This window comes from Pygocentrus nattereri, chromosome 5 (assembly GCF_015220715.1).
Source record: "Pygocentrus nattereri isolate fPygNat1 chromosome 5, fPygNat1.pri, whole genome shotgun sequence".
In the NCBI taxonomy this organism is placed as follows: Eukaryota; Metazoa; Chordata; class Actinopteri; order Characiformes; family Serrasalmidae; genus Pygocentrus; species Pygocentrus nattereri.
The window spans coordinates 45,553,681-45,566,837 of NC_051215.1; the positions used below are offsets into that span (position 1 = coordinate 45,553,681).

The 13,157-nt window shown below is 41.8% G+C and overlaps 1 protein-coding gene across 4 annotated transcripts in view; it reads right to left on the reverse strand.

The window, feature by feature from the left end:
• psda (pleckstrin and Sec7 domain containing a) overlaps positions 1-13,157 on the reverse strand; it is a 62,736-nt gene that overhangs the window by 11,752 nt on the left and 37,827 nt on the right. For all 4 annotated transcript variants that reach the window (XM_037538542.1, XM_037538540.1, XM_037538541.1 and 1 more), the window contains 5 exons: positions 12,706-12,786; positions 12,046-12,158; positions 11,461-11,519; positions 11,232-11,321; positions 1,769-1,812 (listed from right to left, as the gene is read on the reverse strand). In XM_037538542.1, coding sequence (XP_037394439.1) covers positions 1,769-1,812; positions 11,232-11,321; positions 11,461-11,519; positions 12,046-12,158; positions 12,706-12,786 — 387 coding nt within the window. The remainder of the gene's footprint in view (positions 1-1,768; positions 1,813-11,231; positions 11,322-11,460; positions 11,520-12,045; positions 12,159-12,705; positions 12,787-13,157) is intronic.

The window sequence follows — 13,157 nt, forward strand, 5'->3', positions numbered from 1 at the left end:
TGAAGGCCTAATGCGTCAGATAAACCACTAATATAATTAAGAACTGAAAGTTGAATCAATTACATTTTGATTTCCACTGGGTGGGATCGATTATGTGAGAAAAACATCACTCCATGTCTTCTGATAGTACTAGATACGTCACTGAGTGTGAATATGAGCGGCTGCTTGAGTAATGTGTTAGAAATGGAAAACAGCGGCAGCTCTTGCCAGGTCTCTTTACTGAACTGCTCCAAGGTAAAATGTTAATATGTCTGTTACAAGCTCAAAATGAAACTTCTTTTAGAGGCTTCAAATGTCTGTGTTTCATTAGCTCTAACAGTACCAGTTTACCACCGAGTTTAACCCCTACAAGTACACAGTAATTACTCAGTTCTCACTTCTTATTCAGTAATTGTATACACATTCATTTATTTGATAATTAACTGTTAAATGTATTATTTGTTAGTTATTTGTTTTCAGTCAGAACAGAAAAGAGAGTCTACATCTTCCTCTACTTCAAATTATTTCACATGCTAGAGGCAGTTATAGAAACATAAAAGAGTGATTTCCAACATTTTTCAGTGTGTACATAGCCCACGCACATCCAGCACATGGCAAAGATCTGTACATCATCTCTCAGCACAGCATGTGAGAGCAGCATTTATACGCATATCACTCATATATGAATTATGCATCCAGATGCTGCACACGAGCTCACTGGAGCAAACTGTAGGACTGCTCTGTGAGCGTGGAGTCAAACTGCAGGTGAAATAGAAGGATCTTGTTATAGGTAAAGGGCAGAGATGTGAAATGGCTCCCTATGGTTTTTCCTCATCCTGTTCCAAACAGCTGAAGCTGAACTCCAACTGCCCCTCACTGCATGACAGCTCTGCAGGTACAGCAACCTTACAGCCTTAAGGGCCCCTGAGGCCTGTTCCTTTAAATTGCTATCTCTCTCTCTCTCTTTCTCTCTCTCTCTCTCTCTCTCTCTCTCTCTCTCTCTCTAACTGGTACATATACTGTAGCCTTTGCCTCCAAATGGTAATGCTCTCATCTGTTGCTTAGTAACTGCTGGACTCCCTGCCAGTATCTAAGAGAGCCAGTACAAGAGACTGAGAGTTGGAAAGAGAGAGAGAGAGAGAGAGAGAGAGAGAGACAGAGACAGGCTAAGGGAAGAGAGAGAAAGCATAAAAAGGGAGCATAAAAAGAGAACAGTGTGGGGATATAGGGAGAGAGAGAAAGAGATGAAAGGAATATTGCTGAATGAAAGAGAATAAGAGAAGAGACTAACTAGAAGAAAGCTAGCTCTCTCCTCCCTCATTCACAGCACACAGACAACCAAAACCCCTCCGGAGCCCTCAAGCATCCACACCACGCAGCAGGGACTCTCTCTTTTTTTCTCTCTTTCTCCCTCTCTCTCTTTGCGTGAGTGTAAGAGTGTGTATTAGCCAGTGAGAGATTTCAACCTGTAATTACAGTGAGGCAACTTGGGAGCTGTAGCCATGGCAACAAAATCTGGAAAGCCAAAGTGTAAATCAGGGGCATCACACAGCTTTGCCTAGGTTAGAGATGCAACGCCTCAGAATAACACCACCAACTCCCACATTGCAATCAGCCACATAACTGCATCTGAACTGACTCCTTACAGGCCAGCCTTGTTTTACCAGAGCTACTGTGCCGTTGTTGTGCATTAATAGTCAGAAATATTAAGAATGAGGTTCAGAGATGAGCGCCCATGCTCTTATTTTTATGGAGCTCACTGGCAAAGGTAACAAAAGGTCAAACTCACATGGTCCACTGCAGCTTCTCATTCTTGATGGAGTTGTAGAGCGCCTGCAAAGAACAAAAACAGAGATAAACATAGATATGTGTTTGGAAGATGGCATTGACTGGCATTATAAAATAACCACAATAATTTATCTATGAAACATCAACTTTACTGTCTAACCAGACGCCAAAACATATTCAGATCCGCAACAACACATTACGAAACCCCTTATGCTGTAATAACCTGTAGGTGGGACCAAACTTGAGACTAAGCTTAATATCTATAAGTACAAGCTAAGAGTAACTGGCCTAGAGTTTAAAAGCTTTATCACGAGAAGTCAGAGTAAAGCCCCCAGGTAAACATGAAGATTCTCCCACCAGGTAGAGTACTGAGAATGTGAGGTAATGTTGGTCAGGGGCCCTTAGTCAGGCCTGCTACTGCTCTCTCAGTACCTTCTCCTTCTTCTTCCGAGTCTGTGGGTGATTCTGGCCATCCTGCACTTTGCCCAAAAGGTCAGGGAAGGCGAGAGGTCTGAGGGAGCGTGAGCGGGGTGCTTTGGTGTAACGGAAAGGGTCCATGACACTAAAATCCCGGCCACACCTGACTGAGCAGAGCGAGCGTGAGCGCAGGCGGCCCGCTGAGTGGATACTGTTCACGCCGATCATGGTGAACCTTCAGAAAGGAGCACTAGAGGCTTTGAGAAAGAACTCAAAAGTCTGAGAGAGTGGAGGAAACTCTTAAGGGAGGCTTTAGGATGGCTTAAAGACAGCTGTAGCAATAAGTTGTTGTAAATGACGCCCCCTGTTCAGAGCCCTTGTGCCTCCACAGTGTACTATTTCTTATGGATTTTTTTTTTAGCATCTACAGTATATTTGCTGAGGTCAGTTCCATCTGTTTTGTCTGTGGGTTTTCTTTGGAGTAACAAAACAAACAACTAAAGCTACCCTAAATATGTTGTTGTCACCTACATTATTCAGGCTTCAAAACAATTTCAATGCCTCAGTTTTTCTCTCTTACACTATCTGGGTCTCCCAAAACCCCAAAGAGAGTCGCGGAGGCCTCAGAGCCCCGCCTCCAGCTTTTTCATTATGGATCCTCTGCGTTCCGCATGGATAAACAACATTTGTCCAACACGCATCAAACTCCCCTGCCCGAGTGAGAGCATGAGGATGAGGGAGGAAACAGTGGTGCTGCGGCTCTCCTGCCAGCCTCCTGCTGTTGTTTACGAGCGCTCATCCTCCTATTTATGCCGCCTACAGTACGCACGCGGACGTGCGCACTGACACCACGCTCGCAGGTGTGCTGCAGATGGCAGATAAATCATAGACAGGGGAGACAGGCAGAGGCAGGAGGAGAGAGATTTGTACATGTCGAGGTAAAAAAAAACAAAACACTGCTATAGAGATAGAGGGGTCTTCGGCCCCCACCTGCTCTCACATCGGCATCCCAAAACTCCCTTTCACTGTGACGTCTCAGGTCAATCCCCCTTCGGGACGGGGATGCAGGCATCAAAAGAGAGGCAGTCAAGCGCAGCTGGAGTGCACAGATACACAATGAAAAATTAACCTACGTTATTTTAACATATTTTGTGTCACAGCACATCTCTGGCACATCATAGCACTAAAAACTTAATTAGAATATACACTGACCGGGTTGAAAGTAACACAAAATGCGCTGTCCTAAACTGGACATAACAATATTGTAGAAATCCTGAGCCCTGAGCAAAGCTAACATGTAAAACCAAAGTTCCACAAAAAATATTAGCTTAAAATTGCATCTATAAGCCAATGGTATCATTCAGTGTTCTCTTCTTATTACAGCACTGCTGGTAAACTGGCACACAGAGTGGATCCTGTTGCTCCGTGCAAGTGTTATCTCCTTATTGCTATAAGATGATAGTCTTAGGAGGCATTCCACTTCTCCTTATATCCCCCTCTCTCTTTCCTTTTCTCTGTATTGCTCTGCTCCTCTGTGTGTCCTTTCCCGTCCCTTATGCGTTTCTTTTATCAAAGTCGTCGCTGCTCTTCGTTTCACAGTATCTTGTCATTGTTCGCTCCACACGCATCACAGATAGAAGGACAGAAAAACAAAAGCAGGCTCAGCTGGCTGATCTTTTTATCTTTCCGTTCCTCCCGCTCCCTCACCTCCTCCTCGGTGCTGAACAGAACAGGGACTGAATCGGAGGAGGAGATGTGATGAGGGAGGAGTGCCCACCCTCCCTCTATTGCTCTATTCCTCGATTCCTCTCTCAGCTGTGCACAGCTGACCAATCACAGGCCTCGAATCACTCCGGTCCTGCCCACCTGCTCCTGGATGACGGTGTCCTCTCACAGCAACAAATCCACACATACTTCATAAATCAATTCACCTATAACCTGATAACCAAGTGGGGAGCTCTGCCTTAACCCTTTAAACTCTACGATTACTATTTGCTTATTAATCTTAAAGCTTAACTACAATGAACCCGATATGAAAGCAGTTGTGAGACTGAGGAGCCGACATACCACAGCTAGCAGTTTAAGGGCTTAACCTGTTGCTCTGCCCTCATGAGTAACAGACATGTTAATATGAAGAGGCTGTACCAAGCAGCTCTCAGAACAGGCTATGAATCAGAACGCAGCAAACAAATCTTTCATTCATAGCAACTCAAACCTCTGCAAGCTCTAGAAGCCTGCAGCTGTGCTGCGCGTACACGAACAGGAATAAAACACAGCAGCAGGTTCATGAATTAATTAGGTCAATAGGTCCACAGCACTGACATAAATAGAGATAAGGCATATATTTCCACATGTTGGTCCTTTCCTTCGAACTCTCCTGTCTGCTTTTTCTTTTTGTGTCTTACGTATCTTCTCTCTCTCTCTCTCTCTCTCTCTCTCCTCTCATCCTTTCTCTCTCCTCTTTCCCTGCCTCTCTCTCCCTCCCCCTCTCTTCATCTTTCTCTCTTTCTGTCTCTCTCTACCCATCCTCCCTTCTCTCTCTTTCCACATGTCCTGCCTTACTTGCTCTCTCCTTTTCTTCTCTCTCCCTTCTCCCTCTCTCCCCCTCTGTACTCTGTATACCTGCCCTTCTTCTCCCCTTCTCCCCGTCTCCCTCCCTCCCTCTCTCTCTCTCTCTCTCTGACAGCTTGGGGACACTGTGCGTCTCTCCTCATTCAACTGTGACCTGCTTCTCTCTGTTCTCTGTGACCAGCCTGCCCTGTCTGGCGCTGTCTGCTGCCCAGCCTAGCGGCTCTTGGGACGTCCTACTCAAACAAAGCATGAATCAGAGACATGCTGAAGAAATAGTTTAGTGAAGAAAGATAACACTGCAAACAACGTATAAAAAATTAACGGCCATCAAACAGCATTATGCAAATCAAAGCCACACTTATTTGTGAAAGGCCCTAACTTGGAATGACAGGTGAAAAATAAAAATTTATATCATAATTTTACACTAAGGGTTTGTTAAGAAGCTGATTAGGGGAATATCAAACAAATCAGGACAGTGACATTTATTTATCAGTGCATGTAGAACGTGTTCCACAACACTGCAAAAGAACCGCTACTATTCACTAGAAAATGGGTATTTACCAAACACACAGCAGTACTCAGTGAATGATAAACCCTACACTGCTCGTGCACAGCCAGGCTCCTTTCCATGAAACATGTAAAGGAATGGATAACATGCTCCCAGTGCAACCCAAGCTCCAAAGCAATGCCAGCCACAGTCTACAGTCATTACAATCAATCCACAGATGTGCATTTATGAGATTTTATTTTCAACTTACTATGAGCTTCAATCAACTGTCATCTGTGTCATCTGCTTGCACCTCATCTAAACACTGCAAAATGTACAATAGCGCAGTTAATTTGAAGTGTTTTTGAAATTTGCATTGATGAAAAATCCCGCTGCTGATCATCTGAAATATTACTTTCATTTGCTTTATTTCAAACAGAGTATTTATTTAACTGCTTGTCACCATAAGTGTCATAATTAGGTTGAACTAACGAAACTTTTTTACAGTGTATGAACACAATAGTCGCCAATCATTCCATCAATTATGTTGAAGTGGCTGAAAATTTATAGGATTTTACTCACGATCACACTTTTCTACCACTGGGGGTTTGTGCATATGCATGATCAGGACTGGTTATAGATATAAACACATTCTCATGAAATAGAAAAAAATGGTAAATCACAGCCTACGCTCAAAATTTTCATATGCATGATTTACGCACACACACACACACACACACACTGTGCATTCACGCGGCTGATAAACAAGGCCCTGCTGAGGTTAATAAGAATGAAGCTCAATTGTAAACCGCGTAACATCCATTCAAGAAGAAAAAAAAGCTCTAGTGTCTTTAACATAGGGACGCTGACTCTCAATCTTCCTTTAGAACTGAACCCAGCGTATACACACAGACATGTTTTTATCGCTCAAATGAAAGTCAGTGTGATGGCGAGCTGCTTTGCGGCCAATGGGTGCAGCATGGTAACGTATGTGGAGCTCTCTGCTCAGATTTGCATATCCTCCATAATCTCAACCCAGGAGACAAAGAGAAATTACACTCCACTCACAATATATCAGGACAGGAAAACAATTTATAAATCAAGAGAGGTGATAAAACATTGTGGGAGGGGGAGAGGAGAAGGGAGAGGGTGGAGGAGAGGAAGAGAGAGAGAGAGGGAGAGACAGAAAGAGAGAGAAAGAAAAACGAGAGAGAGATAGGGAGAGGGGAAGAAGGGGAAAGAGAGAAAGAGAGAGAGAGCTTTGCAACGCCTTTATGATAACACCATGACAAAAGGCTCATCTCAGCAGGAGGCTGCATGGCAGCCAAATTCCCATCTGCTGCAAGCCTCTGTCCTCCCTCCCTCTCCACACTCAGCTTTTACTGAGCTCAGAAGGCTGGCAGTCCTTTCTGCTGCTGAGCTGCACACCAACGCAAAGCTTCACCTGTTGCCTCCCAAACATCTCAACATCTCTCCGTCCTACACGATACACTCTTAAAAGTAAAGGTGCCAAGTGGAACCAAAAAGGGCTCTTTGGACCAATGCCACAGATCAAAGTGGCTCCAAGTGTGGCCCACGGGGATGTATGATTCAGCCTGCCATAAAATGACCCTATGAGATAACAACATATTTTATACTACATGTAACCTAAATTTTTATTTATTTTTTAGCTTATGTTTGTGAAGTATTTACATAATATAATGCAGTGTACTGTAATAAAAATACATTTTTAAAAACTTAATTTGAAATCTTTTATTTGTATCTCTTTTGGCGCCTTGGCCACCTCAAACGTACCTCGAACCCCAAGACACAAAAAATTGCTATTATCATTTTTGGTTCCCTAAAAAACCTTTGAATGGATGTGTTTTGCTTTGTGACGTGAAGAATCAATTAATGCTCTACATGGAACTCTTAAAATGTTTTTTACAGGAGCTCTGAATGCTTCAAACACCTTTTCAAAAGTTTCTAACATTAGCTTGCTAACTGGTTAGTTGGTTAGCTCATTAGGCTAACTTAGACTTTTTTGAGATAATCGTCAACAAAAGTTAATCGAACAAAAGTTAATGAAGCCTAACGTACCATAATTTACAGCCTGAGGAGCAGTAGATCCTGATGCTCTCACAGAAACACGTGTGCATTGAGTGACAGCAGAAGATAACTGTGTGAAATATTTTAGATAGGAATTTTGAATCTTAAAAAAATTGTAATTTATAAATGAGAAATTATGAATAATTAAGAACCCTGGATCTGTAACAAAATATATTTGAGCTACTTCTATGAATCTTTAGCCTTAGAGCGAGAGAGATTATCTGAGTGGGCCTATAGCCTAGAGACCAAGCATTATTTGATCTTGTCACACTTTATACAACATCAAAGCTGTCAATTTCTTAAGCATGATGTAAATTACATGCATGCATGTAAAGAAGCTTTTTTAAGTTCAAAGAACAGCACATGACACAGATCTGTGCACCAGACCCAGAAGAGGTTAGTAGTTATATGTAATGGGGAAAAGAGAGAGAGAGAGAGAGAGAGAGAGAGAGAGAGAGTGACAGAAATAGAAAGAGAGAAAAACAGAAAGAGAGAGAGAGAGATACTGAGAGAAACAGAGAGAAAGAGAGAGAGAGAGATACTGAGAGAAACAGAGAGAAAGAGAGAGAGAGAAGAATAGAGAGAGCATAGATAGATTGAGGACTGAGGTGTCTCACTGAGGAGAGGAACGTTTCAGTGAGCACTCAGAGCTGACGCGACTGCATCACTGGCTCAGCCTGGGGACAAAGACAGGTCACGCATACACACGCCCCCACACACACACTCACACCCACAAATAGAGGAGTGGAAAAGAAGAGCATGGAGGTAAAAGGAGGCCAAGGCAGCGGAGGAGAGAGAAAGTGGCGTAGTCCGGAGGATTACAGAGACGGCCTAAGTACAGTTCAACAGAGAGCGTTTCTACAGATTATAGGGTGAAACAATGTGGAAGATGGCAGATAGTTTAAGAGGCTGAGGGGTTGAGAGAGAGAGAGAGAGAGAGAGAAAGAGAGAGAGAGAGAGAGAGAGAGAGAAAGAGAGAGAGAGGGAGAGAGAGAGAGAAATAGATAGCAAGGGAGAAAAAGAGAGATATAAGGAGAGAGTAAGTTAGAAAGAGAAGCAATAGAAAAGAGAATGAGGGGGTGGAAGGTGATGGTGTTCAGAGGAATAGAGCGAGGCACAGAGAGTGAGAGGGCGGGAGAGAGACAGAAAGAAAAAAAGACAAAAAGAAAGCCAGAGAGAGATGCAGAAAAAGACATAAAGAAAGACAGAGAAATTGAGAAAGAGACAAAGAAATGTTTACAGAAAGCATGAAAAAAAAGAAAGAGAAGCAGAAAGAGAGGGAGAGATATAAAGAAAGAGGGAGAGACTGCAAGAGAGAGAGTCCAGACAGGGTCGCAGTGAGAGAAAGAAACAGAGACAGAAATACAAAGATAGAGAAGCAGAAAGAGGAAAGAGTAAGAAACAGAAAGAGAATGAGGGGAGAGAAAGGAGAAAGAGAGAGAGATGAGAGAGAGTGATTCAGAGCAAGAGACAGAGATAAGAATGTGAGAGAGAGAGAGAGACTCAGAGACAGAGGAAGAACGTGCAACCCAAGCTTCAAAGCAGTGCCAGCCAGAGTCTACATCTCTCTCTCTCTCTCTCTCTCTCTCTCTCTCTCTCTACATATATATATCACTCTCTCTCTCTCTTTCTCTCTCTCTCTCTCTCTCTCTCTCTCTCTACATATATATATCACTCTCTCTCTCTCTCTCTCTCTCTCTACATATATATATCACTCTCTCTCTCTCTCTCTTTCTCTCTCTCTCTCTATCTCTCTCTACATATATATATCACTCTCTCTCTCTCTCTCTCTCTCTCTACATATATATATCACTCTCTCTCTCTCTCTCTTTCTCTCTCTCTCTCTATCTCTCTCTACATATATATATCACTCTCTCTCTCTCTCTCTCTCTCTCTCTCTCTCTCTTTCTCTCTCTCTCTCTCTCTCTCTCTACATATATCTCTCTCTCTCTCTCTCTCTACATATATATATCACTCTCTCTCTCTCTCTCTCTCTCTACATATATATATCACTCTCTCTCTCTCTTTCTCTCTCTCTCTCTCTCTCTCTCTCAACATATATATATCACTCTCTCTCTCTCTCTCTCTACATATATATATCACTCTCTCTCTCTCTCTCTCTCTCTCTCTTTCTCTCTCTCTCTCTCTCTCTCTACATATATATATCACTCTCTCTCTCTCTCTCTCTCTCTCTTTCTCTCTCTCTCTCTCTCTCTACATATATCTCTCTCTCTCTCTCTCTACATATATATATCACTCTCTCTCTCTCTCTCTCTCTTTCTCTCTCTCTCTCTCTCTCTCTCTCGCTCTCTCTCTCTCTACATATATATATCACTCTCTCTCTCTCTCTCTACATATATATCTCTCTCTCTCTCTCTCATATACATATATATATATATATATATATATATATATATATATATATATATATATATATATATAGAGAGAGAGAGAGAGAGAGAGAGAGAGAGAGAGAGAGTGGGGGAGTGGAAGGACAATACTTGAAAGTCTCTAAGTGATTTAAAGCCCTGCATGACCAGAGCAGTTCAGGTGCGGTCATGATGTGGCCATTCTTCTTGTGCAGTGAGCCCAGTAATCCAGCAGCATTGGTAAAAATAGACAGCCTCTTCACCAACACGCTGAAACACAGGAAGTTCAGCGACATACTAAACAAATCCTCACTGACTGAACTGCCTCTGCTCTCTCCCTACATTTCACACTATGATAGCACATTTATAATTAGCCTGTGCAGCTCGTAAGAAGTGGGAATCACCAGACTGCACAGTTACATCACCTCACTTATCATCACATTCATCCTTTTTTTTTAACACGTACCTACACTGTTAAACACAGTAACAGCCTGCCACCCTCTATTTGCTAATGATGCCACCATAACTAGACAAATTAATAACAAAAAGAGAAAATGAGGACAGACAGAATATGCCGAGAAATAACACCCTGGCCCTTAACCTCCAAAAAAGGGTGTGTGCTTATGTGTTCCCAGTTCCCAATAGTAGAACAGGTCAAGAAGGCCATATAGAAGACAAGAAACCTTAAAGGTTAACTGAGCCAATGTGGTAAACAGTTTTTCCTCAATTGCTGGCACCTTGAGCCCCTGCAGGAATAATTAACAACAAAAATAAAACTACACACAGAAATGAGGATGGGGAAGAATAATAATCTGGCTCTGGTCATCAAATCAAAGCTCATTTTTGATGTCCAGTACTTGTCATTAGTGCTTCCCTGAGGGATGAAACGAAACTCCTCCAGCCCCACATTGACTCAACTCTCTGCTTCTAGTAGAGCAATTATACCTGCATCCTCATTAGACGTCTGCTACATGTCAGAGCTACATAGTTTCAGTCTTCTAAGCGTTACCTGTTCCTCACATACTGCAGTGTATACTGTGCTATATTGTTGCACTTAAAGATTATATTATATTTGTGAGCATTTGTTTACTGCATTTCTCTCATAGTACAGCTAATCTTTCGGAATAAGTCATTATGCCAGAAAGAGAATATTTCTGACAAATTTATCATTCTATCTATATCTATTGTTATTAGCAGTGTTGGGGGGAATGCACTATACAGTATTCCATTACTTGCATTACTCATATGTATTAGTGGTATTAATTAGCAGTATTAATTATGTGAAATGCATTTAAAACATGTTGCCCATGCCTGATCTTGCACGTAATTTGCATGCATGACAGGCGCGTGCAGTGACTCTAATTGTGAACTTGTGAAGTGCAGCATAAGTGTGGGAAGCTGTCAAAGCATCTAATTTTGCTAATATGAAAATGATGAATAAAGATCCCCGCACTGAAGAAGAGAGATCCTGAAAAGAGGAAGAGGACACGTTTCTGTGGAATTGTGTATTTGTGTGTTGTTTATTTTCACACCTTGAGCAGGTCTTTGGGGAAGTCCTGGCCGTCGTTTAACCCCTCCAGATTGCCTATGAACTGGACACAGGACATCCTCTTCCCCACATTCTGAACAGGACACAGACAGAATGGGAAGCTTTAAAATACTTTCACCTGCAAATCTGACATGTTCTTCAGGGTGGATCAGCATTTTATTATGAAAGTATATCTGTGCCTGTTATTCACTTTGTCGTACTCTCATACTCACATGGCCATGAAGGTCTGTGTTCAGCAGCATCAGAGCACAGGTCAGAGTGTGGACGCTGTCTGAAATGCAAAGAAAGAGTGCCACCTGGTGCCAGATCCTAACAATGCATGGCTTTTTTCATTGTTGGAAAACTGCATATTGTACTTTGCATTGTGTATATGCATTGTACAAACTCATGATCAATGATCAGATCAACTCGATAGGGTAAGTGGAGTTAATTAGGTAAATATAATCTATCTTGACAGACAGGAGGGTGAGCCAGAAAGATACTATAATGCAGCTAAGCTTACTCAAGTTTAGCCTAAGTTGCCAGATCAGCTAGGCTTTCTTGAAGGCTTTGTATACTCTTAAGTGTTTGTATGCCAAATAAAAGTGTAGGATGAAAAATATATACACTTTTAAATATCATTTATTAAATGTGCACATATTTGCACAACCTCCATCATCCTTATGACCATCCTTTCTCGTACTGGACCATTGAATATCTGATCACCCTGTTCAATATTCTGAAGTAAAGCCCTCATTCTGCCCTCCCCTTTATCACAAACACACAAATACCTCATAGACTCAGAAAGTATGATTTACCTTCATTGGGAATAGTGTTGGGGTTGCACTGCAGGTACCGCCTGGAGAAATGGGACAGCACTCGTTCCCTTTCCTGCGTCTCTCCCATGAGCGCAAACTCTCTCAGGAAGACTCTGAAGAAGAGACACTGATCAATATCTATACTAGCACATTCACTTGACTACACAGCCCTAAAATTGGAATATTCAGAGATTAACTGACTTTAGTTGAGAGCAGGACATCTTCAGAGTCAATAACTCTTATATACAGTAATATTTATGCCCTTTATTTTTGAAATACCATAGCCATACTGGGGCAATATTAAAAAGGTATAAACAAAGGGAAGGAAACAACCAGAAAAGAGAGAGATAAAAAAGTAAAGGCGTGTTACTTCATTATGATGCATTTACTTTTGGCTCTGAAATAAATCAGATTTATGTACAGTGTTCTTCTGTAAGTTAGGTAAGAGGACACCTGTCTGCTAACTTAATTTGCATTTAATTTACATACTTTACCCTTTATATCAAATGAAAATAATGTTATTTCTGACTTTACTAGACAAACTGTTATTTATAAAGTTGAACAAAGACACAGAGAAAAGTATGGGTTCATGATGGCTGCTGCTGTTTTTAGTGATTTACTGCTTATAAATAGATTAAAGAAGACTGTGGGCGTTCTCACCTCAGTGCCTGATCCACAGTCAGCCCCGAGAAGTTGAAGTAACTCAGATATTCTTCTGCCACCATCTGGCTAAACTCATTACTGCATGGGAAAAGAAAACATAAAGTGAAATGTTTATGCACCTGTCATTTATCAATAATAATAGCTCCTTTCCCAGTGAAGCGAATGAGTGTTGGACATCAGGGCATCCAGAAATCATATTTACCCTATCAAACCTAATGCTTCACTGGTGATACTTTTAGTAATTTAAAATTAAATCAAACCTCATTAAAACCTGCTCCCAGAGTAGATGTTAGCCATTTGCATGTTCACACAGGGGAAAGTAAAGCGTATAAGCATGTGGAACTGCTTCCCAAATCAGTAAGCATTCATTATTGATTGGTTTCACTACTTAAAGTCACAGGCTGGGCTCCCAAGTGGCGCAACCGTCTAAGCGTTGGCCTTATCATTAG